General features: G+C 46.7%; 1 protein-coding gene across 1 annotated transcript; it reads left to right on the forward strand.

The window, feature by feature from the left end:
• The first annotated feature begins 842 nt into the window (after positions 1–842).
• TUBB3 (tubulin beta 3 class III) lies at positions 843–18,940 on the forward strand. The gene is made up of 4 exons (XM_083164929.1): positions 843–1,001; positions 9,059–9,167; positions 9,819–9,929; positions 17,229–18,940. The coding sequence occupies exons 1-4, from the start codon at positions 945–947 to the stop codon at positions 18,299–18,301; spliced, it is 1,350 nt and encodes a 449-aa protein (XP_083021055.1). The 5' UTR covers positions 843–944; the 3' UTR covers positions 18,302–18,940.
• Positions 18,941–22,888: the final 3,948 nt, after the last annotated feature.

A 22,888-nucleotide genomic window follows, 5' to 3' on the forward strand; every position in this document is an offset into this window, starting at 1 on the left:
GACTTATCGCAAAAAATATGCGATTTAGGGACCTTTTCGCATCAGATTAAATATGCGATTTCACGGAAAAATGCGAATTAGACGTTTTTTGGAGTAAAAATCGCCAAAAAACACAACTCTCATTCCATAGAATGTCACCCATAGAATGTACAGGTGAAACAGTCAACATGACTTTCCGTTGACAGGTCGCGAGGTCGACATGGGTGTTTTCAGTTTTTTTGACCCAAATGTCGACACAGTCGACATGGACACAGTTGGAGGTGAACCGCAGCCCCTCGCATAGCTCGCAATGCTTCGGGCACGGTGCCTCACACTAGATATAGTAACTGATATCACTCAGAAGGGTATCCCGCGCATCATTAATGACCCCCTCCCTCATCTGAATATGTAGACGAGGGGGTACTCCGTCCTTAGCGATGGCCATGCCCCCGCTGCAGCATGGCCATCGTTCCCTTCGCCACCAATATTGCCCAGTGTGTACGCACTTGGCAATGCCAGCACCCCACCACCGCCAGGATCGTTTAAAGTGTATGGTATGGGCCGGTTAGTTATATACCCCGGCACAGGGGAGCAGACTACCAGCTGCAGGCACCCACCATAGAGAGTCATCCTGCTGAGTCACCACAAGTTCCAGCATGCCCTGCCAGCCAGCCCCTGCATATTATCATCTACCTCCCCGCCATTCCTCCTCGTGGCCGCTCTGTCTGACACGCCGCTCTGTCCCCCGCCCCGAACTCTCTCTACGCGCGGCCCCGCCGCCCCCTGGCTGGGCATGTCGGGCGCGCGCAGGGCCGGTGCTGATGCTGCTGGTGCAGGGATGCTGCGGCGTGTGTCGCAGGCCGCATGTGATTGGCCGCGGCGGGCTGGTAACGTCACGCCGGCTGGTTTATAAAGGGACAGGCGCCTCCCGTGCCCGCATCATTCCCGAGCCACAGCCGAGCAGTATGAGGGAGATTGTGCACATCCAGGCCGGCCAGTGCGGCAACCAGATCGGGGCCAAGGTAGGAGCCGTGCACAGGGGTGGGGTCAGGTGGGCAGTGCCCACCCATCTGTATTGCAGACACATCTGGCACTGGGGTGGCATAACAGCCCCATCACAGTATAATGCGCAGGATGAGCATGCATGTGTAACTATTTATGCGTGGGTATGATGCCATAGTGTAATGTCCCTGCATCGCCATGTTGTATGTGTATGCCCGCAGGGTTGCCATCATGCCATGTGCCCTCTAAATGCAATATAACCTTGGCCAATGTCACTGGGGGGGGGGGGGGGGGGGGGTGTTATACTGCAAAATGGGCAGATGTGTCTGTGCGATCCTTGTGCCCCCAGATAATGATCAGCTCCCCGGTGGGCGTAGTGGTAGCGTCTCAGTCCTGCAGACCACACCCATCACTGCAGCACCGGCACAAAGGGGAGATGGGAGTGATGCAGAAGCACAGGGGCACAAGGCATGGGAAGTGGGGGTCAGGGGGTGTGTGGAATAAGAGGCTGGCATGTGGGGTGGGGGTCAGGGGGTGTGTGGAATAAGAGGCTGGCATGTGGGGTGGGGGTCAGGAGGTGTGTGGAATAAGAGGCTGGCATGTGGGGTGGGGATCAGTGTGTGTGTGTGGAAAAGAGGCTGGCATGTGGGGTGGGGGTCAGTGGGTGTGTGGAATAAGAGGATGGCATGTGGGGTGGGGTCAGTGGGTGTGTGGAATAAGAGGATGGCATGTGGGGTGGGGGTCAGTGGGTGTGTGTGGAATAAGAGGATGGCATGTGGGTGGAGGTCAGTGGGTGTGTGGAATAAGAGGATGGCATGTGGGGTGGGGGTCAGTGGGTGTGTGGAATAAGAGGCTGGCATGTGGGGTGGGGGCAGGGGGTGTGTGGAATAAGAGGCTGCCATGGGATAGTGGTGCATACTGTACATGTTATACCCACATCACCATCAGTGCATGTAGAATACATAGTGACATAATAATGCACAGCTAATGCATTGTCATACACCTAGAATGCTTTGTACCCTACAGTATATTACTATGTGGGTTCCCTGAGCCAGCGTTTAACCCCTTGCCAGCCAGGCAGAACAGAGCCCTATTGTCTGCTGCTACTTCTGCCAGAGATGACTCAAAGCTGGGGAATTAATTACAGGCCCTGCTGGCAGCCGAGAGGTTAATTGAGCCAGCTGTAAATCCCAGGTGCTTTATTGCATGATGCACCCCAGCACCAATCTCTGGCAGCTAAGAGGTTACAGCGACAGTGCAAATCCTGTTTAATTAAAGGGATCTTCAAGCAGAGCCGGCAAGGGAGGTGTCGTGACTGGCAGGCGGGGTGGGAGGGGATGCTGTCCATGTACTTCTTGTAGATTAGGCTGTGGCTAATGCACAGACACCAGGTATCCTGCAGGGAGACAGCTGCTTCTTGCACTCGCCTAAATCCAGCTTATGCATTGGCAAGAGATCCCATTATTAGATGGTACCCCTCTCACACAGACCCTCTGTCACTGTCCTTATGTAACCCTTGCACTGCCGGACTGCAGATCCTGGTATTGTTCAGCTGCACCATGCCACTCCCTCCCTGCACCAGCCGTCCCATTACTTGTGGTGCAGCTGCGGTGTCCAGTGACATCATCAGGCCTTTATTACATTATACTAGAGGACAAAGAATTTGAGCACCGGTATCACAGGTTCCCACAAGTGACATGACAATACACTAACAATATTTCAGAAACTTCAGCTTTGCAATGAAATGAAAATATATTAAGTAAATTGTTTAAGAAAATGATTGTCGCAGGTAGAGAACGAGATTGTAACTTGCCCAGATGGGAAGAATGTGTTATATAGATAATGTCATGATGTGCTGTGATGTCACCGGGAGCAATATTATACCTTGGGTGTCAGACAGCACTTAGTTTGAGACAGACAGATGCTCCCCGCAGACATCTCTGCAGTCATCTCCTCAGCAGGTCCCCAGGGTCTGAGAAAGGGGCAATTCAGTGGCTGCAGCAGGTGTTTGTGTGATCACAGGGGACATGGGGAAGAGGATGGGACCAGCATTACAATAATTAGATTAATGATATATTGGAGCAGGCTGCAGACACAAAGGCTGTGCACATATGGAGAACACAAGGGAACCAGCGCTGAGAGATGGAACAGTATTAGGGGCGTTCGCTGGTAGGAAAATCTGCCATTTAAAGAAATAACTGAAAATAATAAGCATTTCACAGTGCAATGCCATTGTCCCAGACTCCCATTGTCATGTCTGCAAACTGCGCCACTCAGGACTGTTCAGTGTGCAGAGAAGAGGAAGAATCTCATCATTTACCTTGTTATAATACACCTGACAGTTACTATATAATCACAAGCAGTGGTGTAGCTTGGTTCCACGGTGCCTGGAGCAAGGGCATGTTTCGCGCCCCCCCTTGCGTGGCAAAAAGGGGGACTGTCCTTGCTTGTTGCCAAGGGGAACTGACCTTGCTTGTTGCTAAGAGGACTGACCTTGCTCGTTAATAATAATAATAATAATAACAGGACCCCACAGGCTGCTACCCCTGTATAATCACAACATGACCCCACAGGCTGCTCCCACTGTATAATAATAACGGGACCCCCACAGGCTGCTCCCCCTGTATAATCACAACATGAGCCCAGAGGCTGCTCCCCCTGTATAATAAAAGGACACCACAGGCTGCTCCCCCTGTATAATAAAAGGACACCACAGGCTGCTCCCCCTGTGTAATAAAAGGACACCACAGGCTGCTCCCCCTGTATAATAACATGACTCCACAGATTGCTCCCCCTGTATAATAATAAGGCTGCTCCCCTGTATAATAATAATAATAATAGGACCCCACAGCACTCACCCCTTGACCCCTGGATAGGGTCTCCGGTGCCAGGGATGCAGCGCCATGATGTTGATGCCCGCTGTGCCCGGCATCAGTCAGTGGGGGAAAGGGTAGTTGCTAGAGCCTAGTGGACTAAAGGACCTCTGATGTCACAACCACATGATACATGACTGCAGGTAACTCAGCAAGTTCGATGGGCATCCTTTAGTAACCAGGTTGGGAGCAAAGTGGAGCCAGCCACCGTGTTCAAAGTGTGAAGAGCAAAGCAAGCCTTCAAGGGTACATTTAGGGTTCCGTGTTCCATTCTTGCTCCTCCCGCTGTTGTCGCATATCATGTGGTGGTGATAACAGAGGTCCTTTAGTGTGGTAGAATTTAGACTCAACCGTGGGGAAAGTTAAAACCCGGCGAGCGCTCACATCGCGCATGCGCCGCATCCCTGCCTCTGGCGTCCCAAACCGGCACATGCGCAGTGAGAGTGCTCGCCGGGTTATAACTGTCCCAAGTGCAGACTGATGCCGGGCACAGCGGGCGAGCAGGGCGGGGGAGCCGGCGGCAGAGCTCCGGCGCCAGGTGACATGTCGGCGCCTGGAGCTGGTGCTCCGCCATAGCTACGCCTCTGATCACAAGGCCTTATATAGTGTCATGAGGAAGTCTGGCTATAGGAAGCACATCTGTCCCTATGGTGTCAGTACTGGTGTTCTACAAGAGATCCTACAGAAATAATCACTTGTGTATGATGAGTTGAAGAAAAAATGAATAATGACCTTCGACTCCATATTTCTTATAAATTATGTGATGTGATTCATTCAGACAGACAGGCAGCGAGGCAATGGATCTGAGTTTCTATGCTTCCAGGCATCATTCAAGGTGGTATAATAGCTCTTCCCATCTCAGCTTGACCCAGTTCAGCCTAGCTCTCAGACCAGCTCTGGTCACATGGTACAATATATACCTTATAACCTCTAGCTATGGCATAAATATAGTATGGGGGTGGGTCCATGTATGGGAATATTCTAACTAACTTATTTAAAGCATTTACATATATGGTGGAACATGTATTCAGCAGTTCTGGCAGCTTGCTGACATAATAGGTTTCACTTCTCAGATGCAATGTATACTGGTTTATCTATAGCTTGTTGTTCGTTAGTCTTTGAGCAGGTGATGAGGTTCGCAATAGTTTCTCAATGCTGCATATAATGTCTACTAATTTAAATCTTCATCTTGTGCAGAAAGATAAATACATTTCCTCTCAACATGTACATAAATAATTCCCTGTGCAAAATACACAGGTGTTTTACACCTGTGAATTTGCATGTTTTATGATAGATGGATAAAACATAGAGCAATCTAACTGACATGGGTACAGTATCTCTATAGCTAGGCCTTGTTGCATATCACTGACCCTACAGTACAAGTATAACCATGCCATGTATACAATATGTCCCCTGGTTACTATATCATATAAGTTCTTTGCTAGGTGCCGCAGTGGCTGATATTATTGGGAATTCCCCACAAGCCCTACACTGTATAACACAAAGCTACAATGTACTGTACACTATTCATCACTATCATTTCACTTCCTGTTCCAGTCTTCACCCCTCCTCCTTCTTATTACACCACCCATCCTCCCTCACCCGCTGTGTGTTACCGGCAATACATCTCTTTCCCTGCAGTAAGTGAGTGTGGAGAATACAGGGTAAGAATGGCAGAAGATGTGCTATCATGTAATACAGGACACAAGTTATAAAGTGTCACTGGCGCTCAGGAATAATTACTTAATGGTTATCCAAACACTTACACTGTCAGTGTAGGATATCAACATGAGACCTTTTCAGTCCAGATACCAGTCTCTTATGGTTGTCCAAAAGAACGTTCAATAGATTATACTGTCAGTGTAAGATATCAACATAAGTCCTTTTCAGTCCAAATGCAAGTCTCTTATGGTTGCCAAAAGAACGCTCAAGAGATTATCTAGAACGAGAAATAGCCAGTAGTGCAAAACCTTTCAGCATCGGGAAAAGATTTTATTATACATTGCACTCACATGACAGGCATATTGTCACAAATTGTGATTAAAACAATGCTTTTCACGATCGCACTCTGGATCTCACCACCCGCCTCGCCTCCTGGATCTGTGCCTCCCTGAAGTTTTCCTTAAAGTTCTGTGTGCGTGGTGACCATACAAAATGATTTTCCTCCTGCCGGGGACATTTATGCTTAATGCATTTTGGAACTAGCGTTCCTTCATCAGAAGCATAATGCATGTCCCGGGTGTAAAACAGGATCAGTATTAAGGACAGCTCCATATACAATGACTGGATATACAGGTGATATACAGTAGGACTGTGCTATCATGTAATACCGGGATCAGTACTACAGACAGCTCCATAAACATTTACTGCATATACAGGTGATATAGGACTGTGCTATCATATACCACAGAGATCAGTACTATGGACAGCTCCATATACATCCCCTTTCTGTACATACAGGTGATATAGGACTGTGCTATCATGTAATACCAGGATCAGTACTACGGACAGCTCCATATACATCCCCTTACTGTATATACAGGTGATATAGGACTGTGCTATCATGTAATACCAGGATCAGTACTACGGACAGCTCCATATACAATTATTGTATATACTGGTGATATAGGACTGTGCAATCATGTAATACCAGGATCAGTACTATGGACAGCTCCAAATACAATTACTGTATATACAGGGAATATAGGACTGTACTATCATGTAATACCAGGATCAGTTATACGGACAGCTCCATATACATCCCCTTACTATATATACAGGTATACAGGTGATATAGGACTGTGCTATCATGTAATACCAGGATCAGTACTACGGACAGCTCCATATACATCCCCTTTCTGTACATACAGGTGATATATGACTGGGCTATTATGTAATACCAGGATCAGTGCTACGGACAGCTCCATATACAATTACTGTATATACTGGTGATATAGGACTGTGCTATCATGTAATACCAGGATCAGTACTATGGACAGCTCCATATACATCCCGTTACTGTATATTCAGGATATATAGGATTGTGCTATCATGTACTACAGGGATCAGTCCTATGGACAGCTCCAAATACATATCCTTACTGTATATACAAATGGAGCCATCCTCATCTAGCCCTTTAATAGGATTAAGTGAGTAATGTGATTACTCTGCTAATCCCCTACTGTATTGTTCTATGTATTGTATTGCAGTTGAGAACAATAGGCCTTGGATAGCCATGGGTCACCATGGCTATCCAGAGATGGCTAGATAAGGATGGCTCCATCTGTATTATACAGGTGATATAGGACTGTGATATCATATACTACAGGGATCATCACTACGGACAGCTCCATATTCGGTTACTGTAGATACAGGTGATATAGGACAGTGCTATCATCTAATACCAGGAACAGTCCTATGGACAGCTCCATATACCATTACTGTATATACAGGGAATATAGGACTGTACTATCATGTAATTCCAGGATCAGTTATACGGACAGCTCCATATGCATCCCCTTACTATATATACAGGTGATATAGGACTGGGCTATCATGTAATACAGGATCAGTACTACGGACAGCTCTATATACAAGGACTGAATATACAGGTGATATCGGAATGTGCTATCATGTAATACCATGATCAGTGCTACGGACAGCTCCAAATACAATTACTGTATATACAGGTGATATAGGACTGGGTTATTATGTAATACCAGGATCAGTACTATGGACAGTTCCATATACAATTACTGTATATACAGGTGATATAGTACTGTGCCATCATGTAATACCAGGATCAGTACTACATACAGCTCCATATACATCCCATTATGGTATATACAGGTGATATAGGACTGTGCTATCATGTAATACCAGCATCAGTACTACGGACAGCTCCATATACAATTACTGTATGTACAGGTGATATAGGTGTATATAGGACTGTGCTATTATGTACTACAAGGATCAGTGCTACGGACAGCTCCATTTACAATTACTGTATATATATATATATACTGTATTATACAGGTGATATACAGTAGGGCGTGCTTTGTTTAGCACAGAACAGAAATAGGCAACTTGTGCAAGTGGCATGGGACTACAAATCCCAGCATGTCCTGGTGGCACAGATGCTAGCCATGTGGGTAGTACTGGTGTCACATCATGTGACGCTTCAGATACCAATGGGAAGTCCTGTATCAGCAGTGTGGAGGCTGCTATGGCAAATGTAGACTATAAATAAAACTAGTGTTTGGGAAAATGGGAATAACACATACATGGGAAGATTTACTATGCCTTGGAGAGTGATAAAGAGGTAAGAGATAAAGGTGATATTTCAATCAAATGTGAAGGAGGCCAATTAGCCATAGCCGAAGTGTTTAAATGGCAGCCTGATTCGCCATCCTCACCTGGCCGAATGACCGATTAACCTAAGTGCGCACTACCTATGGCTGCCTATAGAAGTGAGATCCCCACTGCTGTAAAGTATAGCAATGTTTGGTGAATTTACCGGCCGAATCCTCCGGCCAGCCAACCAGCTCCTAACTGCCATGTTACAGTTTGTTGTGTTGTTAAAATGGCAGTTAGGAGGGTGGTACTTTATCTCTCACCACTGTATCAAAGACTTAGTACATCTGCACCACAGATTGCATAGACCTATTGGGTGGAGAAGTACCTTTGGGGGGGTGAGAGTTTTCTGGGAGCGACCCAGAAAATGCAGGTGCATCTGGACTGCTCTGGAGTACAGTAACAGCAGCTGAGTGACATCACATGCAGTCTCTGAAACCCTAAACATAGCCAACCTGTGCAGCCAGGAGACTGCCGGGCATGTGCGAGCGTTCACTTTAGCAATGTGTCCGCTAATTTTTGGAGGCACATCATGGGGAGGGACAGGAGAGTGGGGCGGCTTCCCCCTTACCAGCATAAATTTAGCAAAAAGTACAACTGACTCTGAATCAAGCCCTATGGATGGAAACAGTAACCGCACCTGAGGTGTTGCAGGGGCAAAGCCATACACTAACTGGGGCCACATTTGGTTTAAAACGTCATCTAAAAAAACAAATACACATCCATTAACCAAAGACCAGTGGTCTCAGTCACATTTTTGTCCCCCTCTCACCATACACCCCTATCCCCCCCCCCAAATGCCAGGGTGTTCTGTCCTCTGCGACTCACATTTCTGTCTGTTTCCTCCACAGTTTTGGGAAGTGATCAGCGATGAACATGGAATCGACCCAACAGGGAATTATGTTGGTGACTCTGACTTGCAGCTGGAGAGGATCAGTGTATATTACAATGAGGCTTCCTGTAAGTTCCCCAGGCACAGCCATGATTAATCTACATCTCCATGACTTTGGGCAAATGCTTCGAGGCTTCTGGGTTAGGTTGATGTTCCCTACTGAGTACAGATATGACACTTGTGTACCTACCCACAAGAATATGGCATCCTATTGCAGGATGAGGTTATTAGAATGAGATAAAGGGTTGGAGCTGACGGGCATCATCCACTGAGGGAGGGTGATCAGATTTTCCAGTTCCTAAAATAAATCCTGATTTATCCCAAAATGAAGGCACCAGAGATCGGGCATCATCTTATCATTGTGTAGGGTGCAGGTTGCTCCTTCAGGCTGAATTCTTGCAATAAAGAACATTTAACCAATATGAATATTGTATATATAAACCCACAAGTGACAGCGGCAATAGATGTCCCCGCACCCATCATCAGTTTATCCATTAAGCCAAAACCATGACCTCAGTGCTGCAAGACAGCAATGCTTACCACTACACCATCCGTGCTGCCCCAAAGCAGGTGCACATATGGATATGAAGCGGTTTGGGCAGCATTCATGGTGGTTTGTCACTGAATATACAGCCGGAGACCCCACTGAGACACTTTGTGATTGTTGTGTGCGTGTTGTTACATCCTGTGTCGCTCACCACTGTCCTCTCCATTTCCAGCACACAAGTACGTACCGCGTGCCATCTTAGTGGATCTGGAGCCGGGGACAATGGACAGTGTCCGCTCAGGAGCCTTTGGACATCTCTTCAGACCTGATAACTTCATTTTTGGTAAAAAGCTTATATTTATTGCAGGCAAATTGCAGCCAAGATATTATGAATTGTATTGTATTTCAGTAAAGCAGTAATTGTGTGTCTGTAACACACAATTCTGCCATACAAGGGGATCAAATAGATTTGTACTGTTTCTGTGCAGGGTAAATACTGGCATGCACGTAGCCCACAGATACAGTTATATAGCTTTATTCTTGTACTGACATTTACACTTTTCTTTGCACACACAGCACCCAAAATCTAAAACTCTCTGCACATGTTACATATGCCCTCCTGCAGCGCAGCATGGTTTTGCCCATTCAAGTGCTTTTTTGCTTTGCCAATAAAGCTGAATCAGGCCCTATAGCTACCTACTGGAAGTTGCTAATAGCAAAACTGACATGCATGAAAATACTTGGGAAATCTGATTGGCCAGATTTGAGGTGACGCAGTTTGCCTGGTGGCGCAGTTCACCTGTTGTCGCAGCGGGACATTACTCTGGTATCTACTTATAATATTATAGGTGCAAAACTATCATGCATAGGGATATATATATATATACATATATATATATATATATATATATATATATATATATATATATATGATGTACCGAAGACGAGCATATGCTCGAAACGGCATAGACAACAAAAATAGCACTTTACACTTATTACTGTAGCCCCGGAGTGATGCTGATTGAGGTCCCTATTGTTTAAGGTTGGAGGTTCCGTCCAGTGCGAGCACCCGGGCAAGGAACGCCTGTAGCTATTTCAGTGACAAATACTCTCTCTCTCTCTATATCTATATATATAGGTAACGGCAATAGAGTGGCACTCTGGATACTTTCTTGCAAATAAACGGCAGACACTGTAGTCAGTTTAGAGTTAGAAACTGACTACAGTGTCTGCCGTTTATTTGCAAGAAAGTATCCAGAGTGCCACTCTATTGCCGTTACCTACCTATCCTTGCTTGGAAGTGGGGGCACCGGATCAAGTATCCTCCATCTTACACAGTGCCGGGTCATCCATCTACTCTATCTATATATATATATATATATATATATATATATATATATATATAAATCCAGCAGAGGGATGTCACTCGAATATAATGATGACAACAGGAGGCAAACGGTTTGGTCAACGTTTCAGGGGGCTTCCCCTTTTATCAAGACCTGAACAAAGAATGCAAAACATACATATATATAGAGAGAAAAGACTTACAATTGTGCACCCGACACCCTGGCCACGTAGCCCGTCTGGGGTCCGGTGACGTCACTCATGCGCGTCCGCGCTGACCGCCGGTCACCCCCGGGGGCGTGGCTACACCACGATGCTAAAGCAACTCCATGGCAACCATGGATTGTACGTAACTCTGTAGCCGCCTACCCGCTGGAGATTGTCCATAGGGCTGTCAGTGCTTTGTGCTGGCGGCCGGACTCCATCAGGGGACCAAGTGTACAAAGGAGCTGAGTTGCATCTGTGAAGCAAACAAACAATGTGTAAATATAAAAGGAACATATAACCTGTGGACGTAGGCATATATAATGCCAACTAATGAGCATGGTGCGCTGAGAAAAAAGACTAGCATGCACACAAGATAAGCACAAAACTGAAACTGGATACACACTATGCAATGCATTGATTCAATGGTGGGCAATCGAAACAGTATGGGGCGTCTCCATGTAACAGATACACACTGTGCAATCTGACTATAAACCGATATAGACAATCCATGAATGCAAAAAACGGGACAGTGATCTACAATGAATGGAAAGGGATAGAGAAGGGAGAAAAGATCATCATAAAAATGCAGTGAATGAGAGCATCTCATTGAGTCCCTTAGGGTGCACTGTTTGCAAAGTGTGAATCCACAAGGCTTCCCTCTGCAACAAAGTGCGACCTCTATCACCCCCTCTTCTGTCTGGAGGCACCCAGTCAATCATTTTGAATCTAATATTAGACAGGCTGTGTTTGAATTCTTTGTAGTGTCTCGCTACAGGTTGATCTGCAGCCCTGCCTTCAATAGCTGCCCGAATGTGTGACCGATGAAGGGCGATTCTTTCCTTAATCTGACGGGTGGTCTTACCTATATACAGTAAGCCACAAGGACATTTTATTTGGTAGACCACGAAGCGGCTTGTACATGATAAAGGAAATCTGATTTTATACTGTTTCCCAGTATGGGGATGATGGAACGTATCCCCAATCTCCATGGTACTACAAGTCGTGCAACCCGTGCACCTATAATTGCCGGGTTTACGTGTAAGGAAATGACTTGGTCTGTTGAGTCCCATATCCGTAACATCATTGTGCACAACGACGTTTTTAATATTTTTACTGCGGCGGTAAGATGGTAAAATACTGGTCTCTTTGAGGGAAGGTAATGAGGGATCTTGTGCCACAATGGGCCATATCGCTTTGGCTCTGCGCATCAATTTGGTACTTGAGGTAGTAAACTCCTGAGTCCATACTATGGAATCTTTGGGTGCTTGTATTTGTTTACCCAAAAGCGCTTCCTCTCTGGATATTGCTAGGGCTTTGGACTTGGCTTCCAACAGCGATTTGTAATTGTATCCTCTTTTAAGAAATTTTACCAGCATGCCCTCCATTTGCAAATTAGTGTCCTTTGGGTCACTACAGATCCGTCTTACCCGCAGGAATTGTGAATATGGTAGGGACCTCTTAAGGGACTCCGGATGGTGGCTGGACCCTTGTAACAGTGTATTCCTGTCAGTAATCTTATAGAACATGGAACTGGAGAGATTTCCTCTGTGGTCTTGGGTGACTCTTACATCGAGTTAGTGTACTGTGTCGTAACTGCACTCATGGGTCAATTTAATTGGACAATCCAACTTATTGATATTTTCAATAAGTGTTTCAAACGCCACTTGTGTCCCCTTCCATAGTAGAAAAATATCGTCTATATATCTCGTGTATCCCCCGATTTGGGAGGATATAGACGAATCGGTAAAGAAGAATTCATTCTCCACTTCGAACATATATATGTTCGCGAAGCTAGGAGCGACGCATGATCCCATCGCACACCCCGCGTTTTGAATATAGATCTCACCGTTGAAAAGAAAGTAGTTTCTAGTGAGTGTCAACTCTAAGAGTTGCATAAACACTGACATGTCTGGACCATTATAGTTGATGTTATTCGAGAGAAAGCGTCTAATGGCTTGTATCCCTGCAGCTTGCGGGATGCTTGTATACAAGCTGGACACGTCTATCGTACAAAGCAGGACCCTTTCTTGTGCACCGGACCACGATTGTAATTTGAGAAGGAATGCTGTGGTGTCCTTCAGAAATCTGGGATGCACCTGGATCAAGGGCTGCAGAAAGTGATCCAAATATTTTGAAATGTCATAATATAAGGAATCTCTGGCCGCTATGATCGGCCTTCCAGGGGGTCTCACAGGGTCCTTGTGCATTTTAGGGATCGTGTATAGTGCTGGGATTTTAGGATATTCCTTTTGTAGAGCATCCCGAACTGTACTAGTCATCAGCTGGTTATTGACTGCTTCTCCCAGAATCGCATCCAATTCCCTTTTAAAGGTGTCAGTAGGGTCTTTGGGTAACTTTCTGTAGACTGTGTCGTCTGATAGCTGTCGATTAATTTCTGCTATGTACGTTCCCAAGTCCTGCACAACAATTCCCCCGCCCTTATCAGAAGGGCGTATAATGATGTCCTTATATGTTCCCAAACTTTTTCGGGATGCTCTACAAAAGGAATATCCTAAAATCCCAGCACTATACACGATCCCTAAAATGCACAAGGACCCTGTGAGACCCCCTGGAAGGCCGATCATAGCGGCCAGAGATTCCTTATATTATGACATTTCAAAATATTTGGATCACTTTCTGCAGCCCTTGATCCAGGTGCATCCCAGATTTCTGAAGGACACCACAGCATTCCTTCTCAAATTACAATCGTGGTCCGGTGCACAAGAAAGGGTCCTGCTTTGTACGATAGACGTGTCCAGCTTGTATACAAGCATCCCGCAAGCTGCAGGGATACAAGCCATTAGACGCTTTCTCTCGAATAACATCAACTATAATGGTCCAGACATGTCAGTGTTTATGCAACTCTTAGAGTTGACACTCACTAGAAACTACTTTCTTTTCAACGGTGAGATCTATATTCAAAACGCGGGGTGTGCGATGGGATCATGCGTCGCTCCTAGCTTCGCGAACATATATATGTTCGAAGTGGAGAATGAATTCTTCTTTACCGATTCGTCTATATCCTCCCAAATCGGGGGATACACGAGATATATAGACGATATTTTTCTACTATGGAAGGGGACACAAGTGGCGTTTGAAACACTTATTGAAAATATCAATAAGTTGGATTGTCCAATTAAATTGACCCATGAGTGCAGTTACGACACAGTACACTAACTCGATGTAAGAGTCACCCAAGACCACAGAGGAAATCTCTCCAGTTCCATGTTCTATAAGATTACTGACAGGAATACACTGTTACAAGGGTCCAGCCACCATCCGGAGTCCCTTAAGAGGTCCCTACCATATTCACAATTCCTGCGGGTAAGACGGATCTGTAGTGACCCAAAGGACACTAATTTGCAAATGGAGGGCATGCTGGTAAAATTTCTTAAAAGAGGATACAATTACAAATCGCTGTTGGAAGCCAAGTCCAAAGCCCTAGCAATATCCAGAGAGGAAGCGCTTTTGGGTAAACAAATACAAGCACCCAAAGATTCCATAGTATGGACTCAGGAGTTTACTACCTCAAGTACCAAATTGATGCGCAGAGCCAAAGCGATATGGCCCATTGTGGCACAAGATCCCTCATTACCTTCCCTCAAAGAGACCAGTATTTTACCATCTTACCGCCGCAGTAAAAATATTAAAAACGTCGTTGTGCACAATGATGTTACGGATATGGGACTCAACAGACCAAGTCATTTCCTTACACGTAAACCCGGCAATTATAGGTGCACGGGTTGCACGACTTGTAGTACCATGGAGATTGGGGATACGTTCCATCATCCCCATACTGGGAAACAGTATAAAATCAGATTTCCTTTATCATGTACAAGCCGCTTCGTGGTCTACCAAATAAAATGTCCTTGTGGCTTACTGTATATAGGTAAGACCACCCGTCAGATTAAGGAAAGAATCGCCCTTCATCGGTCACACATTCGGGCAGCTATTGAAGGCAGGGCTGCAGATCAACCTGTAGCGAGACACTACAAAGAATTCAAACACAGCCTGTCTAATATTAGATTCAAAATGATTGACTGGGTGCCTCCAGACAGAAGAGGGGGTGATAGAGGTCGCACTTTGTTGCAGAGGGAAGCCTTGTGGATTCACACTTTGCAAACAGTGCACCCTAAGGGACTCAATGAGATGCTCTCATTCACTGCATTTTTATGATGATCTTTTCTCCCTTCTCTATCCCTTTCCATTCATTGTAGATCACTGTCCCGTTTTTTGCATTCATGGATTGTCTATATCGGTTTATAGTCAGATTGCACAGTGTGTATCTGTTACATGGAGACGCCCCATACTGTTTCGATTGCCCACCATTGAATCAATGCATTGCATAGTGTGTATCCAGTTTCAGTTTTGTGCTTATCTTGTGTGCATGCTAGTCTTTTTTCTCAGCGCACCATGCTCATTAGTTGGCATTATATATGCCTACGTCCACAGGTTATATGTTCCTTTTATATTTACACATTGTTTGTTTGCTTCACAGATGCAACTCAGCTCCTTTGTACACTTGGTCCCCTGATGGAGTCCGGCCGCCAGCACAAAGCACTGACAGCCCTATGGACAATCTCCAGCGGGTAGGCGGCTACAGAGTTACGTACAATCCATGGTTGCCATGGAGTTGCTTTAGCATCGTGGTGTAGCCACGCCCCCGGGGGTGACCGGCGGTCAGCGCGGACGCGCATGAGTGACGTCACCGGACCCCAGACGGGCTACGTGGCCAGGGTGTCGGGTGCACAATTGTAAGTCTTTTCTCTCTATATATATGTATGTTTTGCATTCTTTGTTCAGGTCTTGATAAAAGGGGAAGCCCCCTGAAACGTTGACCAAACCGTTTGCCTCCTGTTGTCATCATTATATTCGAGTGACATCCCTCTGCTGGATTTATATGTATTTTCTTTGGATGTGCACCGAAGCAAGTTGTGTCTTATAATAGAGTGCCGGACACCTTTGGACAGATATATATATATATATATATATATATATATATATATATATATATATATATATATATATATATATATATATATATGGACAGCAATAATATCTGAAATTTATCATATAGACAGTGTTGAAATGTTGACATGTCAGAATGTCCACATATCAACCCCAGTAGCCCTAGCGCAGCTTTCAGGTCCGGTCGATCATGTGACGCTGTGGTGACTCCAATCACCGTGAATCACATCATTTCTCACCAGCTGAGCTTACTCCACCTGGCTACAGAAGACTCGAGGCTGAGTACTCACTAAAGGTGCCCATACACGGTGCGTTTTGCGGGTGCGTTGCAATGTGCTGCACATACTTTTTGAGCTAGCTTCGGATCGCATCACATGTAAATTGCATGCAAATAGCATGCGATAGTCCAATAATTGTATATACAATAGTGTATTTATATGGCAGCCGCAGGACACATAGACATTGGGGCTGCTTGACCTGTTAAGGGACATACACATTGGGCGATGAAAATCCTATGTTGGAGCGATCTGACTAGATGGAGCATGGATCGCTCTGTGTGTATGCCCCCCAGCGATGGCGATGCCCGCTCCCACGCGCCACCATCGCCTACAGGGAAAGACAAGGCATGCACTGTCTATCCTGCTTAGATAAGCATAGGCAAAACCCCACTCTGCCCAGATGTCTCAGCACACATCGCACCTGAAAGAGGTCGACGGGGTTGTAAGGTTGACAATGGCGAGGTCAAAAGCCAAAAGGTCAACATGAGTTTTCCACGTTTTTTTGTCCCAAATGTCGACCTAGTCGGCATAGACACCGTCAGAGTGTACCACGTCCCCTCGCCATCCTTGCAATCAACTCCGTATTGCCCCATGATTGTCTGGACCAGGCCTAGCTAACATGTTGCTCTCCAGCTGTTGTGAAACTGCAAGTCCCATCATGCCCTGCCAGTTTTGCTTTTAGGGAACTCTAAAACTGTGGAAGAGCATGCTGGGATATGTAGTTTCAAACCAGCTGGTTGGCCATTCAGCTGATGAGGTACATATGGTATAAAATGTGATAAAAACCATTACTGTGGCTTTGTAATTCTCATCTAGACCCTTGTCATCTGTATATCCCTCCGCAGGACAAAGTGGTGCCGGTAACAACTGGGCGAAGGGTCATTACACTGAGGGGGCTGAGCTGGTGGATTCCGTGCTGGATGTGGTGAGGAAGGAATGTGAGAACTGCGACTGTCTACAAGGCTTCCAGCTCACCCACTCTCTTGGCGGGGGTACAGGCTCTGGCATGGGCACCCTACTCATCAGTAAGGTTAGGGAGGAGTACCCTGACCGTATCATGAACACTTTCAGCGTAGTCCCCTCCCCGAAGGTATCCGACACAGTGGTTGAACCGTACAATGCGACGTTGTCCATCCATCAGTTGGTGGAGAACACAGATGAGACCTACTGCATTGACAATGAGGCTTTATATGACATCTGCTTCCGCACCCTCAAACTGGCCACTCCCACATATGGTGACCTCAACCATCTAGTCAGTGCCACAATGAGTGGGGTAACCACTTCTCTTAGGTTCCCCGGACAACTCAATGCTGACCTGCGCAAACTGGCGGTCAACATGGTGCCCTTCCCTCGCCTTCATTTCTTCATGCCGGGCTTTGCTCCCTTGACTGCCCGTGGCAGCCAGCAGTACCGGGCACTGACTGTACCAGAACTCACTCAGCAGATGTTCGACGCCAAGAACATGATGGCAGCCTGCGATCCCCGCCACGGGCGCTACCTGACAGTGGCTACCGTCTTCCGCGGGCGCATGTCAATGAAGGAGGTGGACGAGCAGATGCTGGCCATCCAGAGCAAGAACAGCAGCTACTTTGTGGAATGGATCCCCAACAACGTGAAGGTTGCTGTCTGTGACATCCCACCCCGTGGCCTGAAAATGTCTTCCACCTTCATAGGCAACAGCACGGCCATCCAGGAGCTATTCAAACGCATCTCCGAGCAGTTCACCGCCATGTTCCGACGCAAGGCTTTCTTGCACTGGTACACGGGGGAGGGCATGGACGAAATGGAATTCACAGAGGCCGAAAGCAACATGAACGACCTGGTATCGGAGTACCAGCAGTATCAGGATGCCACGGCCGAGGAGGAGGGCGAGATGTACGAAGATGACGAAGAGGAGTCAGAAGCTCAGGGCAAGTAAGGAAGCCAATCCCAGGACCAGAATGTCTGATAGGGCCCCCCCAAGGTTTAGGAATCCCATTCATACTGCATCATTTGTTGCTTCTGATTTAGGATTATAGTTCCATTCAGGATATGAACCTGGACCCTCCATCTCCCATATTTACTTAGCTCTCCGCTGCCAAAGGAACCTGCAGAATTTGATGCGCATCATTGCTGGAAGAATGGCTGCAAAGCATCGTGCATTGTGAACCGCACATACTGTAGTAGGGAATAGGGTTATAATAATATTGGGCAGGGGGGTAAGGGCGTAGAGCAGGAAAGGGGAATGGGTTTTCGCTGAAAAAATAATCAAATGTTTTAGATACAGCCTGGCAGCGGAACAGGAAAAGCTATAGGGACGTGTACGTGCTCTGGTGAACTACAACTACCGTAAAATGGATTTGCCAGGGGGGACAGTCATCAAAGTCCGGCCCCCCAATAAGGTGCGATTGTAAATTCTAGCAGCAGAGACCCGGGTTATTCTCTGTGTCTTATCATCATCGTTCCCTCGTCTCGTCTGATTTATTTTTGTTTGTTTTTTATGTGCACTTATTTTTTTATGTTGGTTTTATTGGACTATTTATTTATAAATAACAAATAAACTTCCTGCTGTCCAACATGTGAGAGTGAGGAGCGTTCTTTATCATTGCCAAACAAGCGGCTCTGTGTTCTCCACACATGGAGTCAGATATCATATGATCGCCGTGCAGAGTTATGTACAGTATGTAGTCCGGGATCGGAGGCTGCAGGGCGGCAGGAATTAGAGTCGGAAGAGTCGCAGAATGTCCCCCTGCAGTTTTCCTGTAATAAGTGCACATCTATGTTTATGTGTGTGTGTTTGCGTGTGTGTGTGTATATATATTAAGCCAGATCTGTCACTCATCCCATGTGTGTATAACGCTGGGCGGGGTTACAAGAGTGATTGACAGCGTTATACACACAGAGTTTCTGCCTTAGGATACCCCACCCCCTGCCCAGCGTTATACACAAACCTGCCCCCCTAGGGATAGACCAGCGTTATACACATCCCCACCCCCTTGGAAAACACCTCCCCCCGCCCACAGCCAGGGCTACAGCACCATCCACCATGTCGTCATCCCCCCCCACCCGAGATCGACTGGTCTGCCCGCAATATATACGGCCGCTAATACGAATTCGTACAGGCAGTCTGCACGGATAAGTCAGATCCGTGGGGGCTGCAGAGTGTAAAAAATGGTTAAGTAAATAAATGAAAAAAACGGTGTGGGGTCCCCCCCCCCACAGCCATAACCAGCACTAGGCTGAAAGAGCCAAGGCTGGTATTAAAAATTCAGGAAACCAACCACGCCGTTTATTTTACCATTTTTTATACACTGAAGCCTGCACGGATCTGACTGATCCGTGCAGGCTAAAGCCAAATCCGACAGGAAAATAAAATGTATTTTCCTGCCGTATTTGGCACGCCATTCGCGTGCCAAATTAAAATTCGTATCCTCCCCCCAAAAAATGTATTTTCGTATGAAAATACGATTTTTTTTCACAAATTTATCTTATTCAATTTCCCCAGCACTGTTACCAACACACCTCCTCATTCCCCCAACAGGTGCCTCAGCCCCCATTCATCCCCCAGCAGCTCTCCCAACCACCACACCAGACTTCCCCCCGTCCCCCCCTTCGGTCTCCCCGCTGTGTCACCAGAGCACCTCCTCATTTCCCCGCCAGGTTCCCCAGCCCCAGCCTCCCCACAATACCCCAGCAGCATCCCAAACCGCATCGCCACCCCCCCTCCATTCTCCCAACAGTGGGGGTTATTCTGGTTGATTCGCAAGGCTGCGATTTCGCAGCCTTGCGAGTCCACCAAACCCCGCCCAGCGAATGGACGCCCACCTGCCGCCCCCTCGAAGTACGGGTTCACCCACACAGGCTGTGAATGGATGTTTTGCATAAACATCCATTCGCATGCCTCAGGTAACCGCCCAGATCTTTCGATGGTCTCCGACCAACTTTTAAGTTACTTACATATGTGTGCACGCTGGCGCGGATATAGCCGACCAGCTGACATCCGGATATGTCAGCTACCAACTCCCCGCACCAGCGTCTCTGCCTCATTACCATGAGAACGCCCATCATTGAGAACCCCTCACCTCACAAACTCACACCACCCAAACGAAATACAACACATGTTTAACTACAACCACCCAGTATCCCCACATCTGCAACTACCCAACCCACTCCACCCCCAAACACCCTCCCCCACCCACGTCACCCTCGCACGTCGTACATATGAGGGTGTAAGACATGCGTACCATAAAATGTATCAGTGGTGGACTAAAAACCACTTGGTATAAAACAATTCCACACTAGCGGTGCACTCACGGATCCACCCGGCACCATAGGCGTGCGCAGCACATTTTATTAGGAGGTGCACTGTCAAAGCGGTGTGCCTATTGGGCATGCCTTACAGTGCCATTGGGTCTGTTTAACACCGCAAATCAGGCGTGCACTCACCACAATATAAAATGTCTCTCAGCCACACCATAATCTCCTGCCTATTTCAGTTTTAATCTTCTAATTACTCTGTGTAACTGTACATGCAAATAAAGTCAAAATCATATCTGGATGACACAGATATGTAGTGATATGACAATGGTGTAATACAATTAATAATGCAAAACACACATTGATTGATGGGCTCTTATTTTAATGGAATACAGGTTTAAAAAGCAAACGTCTTTGGTAAAAGGTATTGCTGGTATTACTAGCAGCAATAAGTGTGGGGGTGGGGGCACAGCATTAGGGGGTGCCTGTGCACCCTTAACACTCAATGTGCGCACGCCTATGCCCGGCACATTGAACGCGCTTGTGCAGCGTTTCCCAGCTCCGTCCGTGCCACAGCTCCTGCTCCTGAATGCGTCAGTTAGGCCACGCCCCTACGGGTTTCCCCACTGATGAAGTCCATGACGAAACACGTAGGGGCGTGGCCTAATGAACCACGTAGGGGCGTGGCCTAACTGACACATGCAGTAGCTGTGGCACGGTCGGAGCCGGGAAACGATGCACAAGCGTGTTCAATGTGTCGGGGTGGCTCCGTGAGTGCTGTATACAGTCAACCCTCATTGTTCGTGCACTGCCAGTGTGAATTTTATGGTACGCATGTCGTGTACGCATTGCACCACTGAGCGCCCCTTGTCTTATGGGAGAGAGGTAAAGTTCCAATCAGCTTCTGACATATTTTAACAAGAGGCTGCTTAGTACTTTATCGGTCTCCACTTTCCCCATGGGAGAGAGATAAAGTACCATCCAATCAGCTCCTGACATATTTTAACATACCAATTAGAAGCTGTATAGTACTTTATCAGTCTCCACTTATACCATGGTTATATAAATATCCCTGTGTCTTCTTGCTTTTATTGGTTGCACAAGCTGCAGAGGCTTTCCTGTACACTTGAAGCTGACCCTTTCCTTTTTTGTTATATATTTTATTCAAGCTGACCCTTTCCTGTATACTTGAGGCTGACCCTTTCCTGTGCACTTGCAGCTGACCCTTTCCTGTGCGCTTGCCACTAACCCTTTCCTGTACACTTGCAGCTGACCCTTTCCTTTGCACTTGCCAATAGCCCTTTCCTGTACACTTGCAGCTGACCCTTTCCTGTGTGCTTGACGCTAACCCTTATCCTGTACACTTGCAGCTGACCGTTTCCTGTACACTTGTAGCTAACCCTTTCCTGTACACTTGCAGCTGACCCTTTCCTGTGCGCTTGCCACTAACCCTTTCCTGTACACTTGCAGCTGACCCTTTCCTGTGCACTTGCCAATAGCCCTTTCCTGTACACTTGCAGCTGACCCTTTCCTGTGTGCTTGCCGCTAACCCTTATCCTGTACACTTGCAGCTGACCGTTTCCTGTACACTTGTAGCTAACCCTTTCCTGTACACTTGCAGCTGACCCTTTCCTGTACACTTGCATCTGACCCTTTATTGTGCGCTTGCCACTGACCATTTCATGTACACTTGCATCTGACCCTTTCCTGTGCGCTTGGTGCTGACCCTTTCCTGTGCGCTTGCAGCTGATCCTTTCCGGGGCGCTTATGTACATTAGCTTTACAATCAATGACGGATGGTTTCCCTACATAGATGGTACAGCATACCTGAATACTTTTAAAAAAAATCTCCCAAAGGTGTCAAAATCCCGAATGGGTCATAATACTGACAAGTACAAAATCCCGACAAGGACAAAATCCAGACATTTAAAATCCTGACAAGGACAAAATCCCGACATTTAAAATCCTGACAAGGTCAAAATACTGACATATAAAATGTACAGGTAAAACTGTCAACATGACTTTGGGTCGCGAGGTCGACATGGGTTTTTTCACTGGTTTTTGACATGTGCCGACATGCGGGATTTCATGCCCTACCATCCACAAGGGCGTGGTGGGAGAATAAAATAGTGTGCCGAGCGCAGCGATGCACCGCGCCCGAAGCTTTGCGAACGAAGCGAGCGATGCGAGGGGCTGCGGTTCACCCCCAACTGTGTCCGTGTCGACTGTGTCGACATTCGGGTTAAAAAAAACAGTGAAAAAACCCATG

This window comes from Crinia signifera, chromosome 11 (assembly GCF_055691185.1).
Source record: "Crinia signifera chromosome 11, ASM5569118v1, whole genome shotgun sequence".
NCBI classification, from domain to species: Eukaryota; Metazoa; Chordata; class Amphibia; order Anura; family Myobatrachidae; genus Crinia; species Crinia signifera.

Bases quoted from the DNA above. Each gene is read 5' to 3' on its own strand.
- TUBB3 (XM_083164929.1), top strand. From the start codon at position 945: ATGAGGGAGATTGTGCACATCCAGGCCGGCCAGTGCGGCAACCAGATC. The intron at 1,002-9,058 runs GTAGGAGCCGTG...TTTCCTCCACAG, and splicing joins GCAACCAGATCGGGGCCAAG to TTTTGGGAAGTGATCAGCGA. The intron at 9,930-17,228 runs GTAAAAAGCTTA...ATCCCTCCGCAG, and splicing joins ACCTGATAACTTCATTTTTG to GACAAAGTGGTGCCGGTAAC.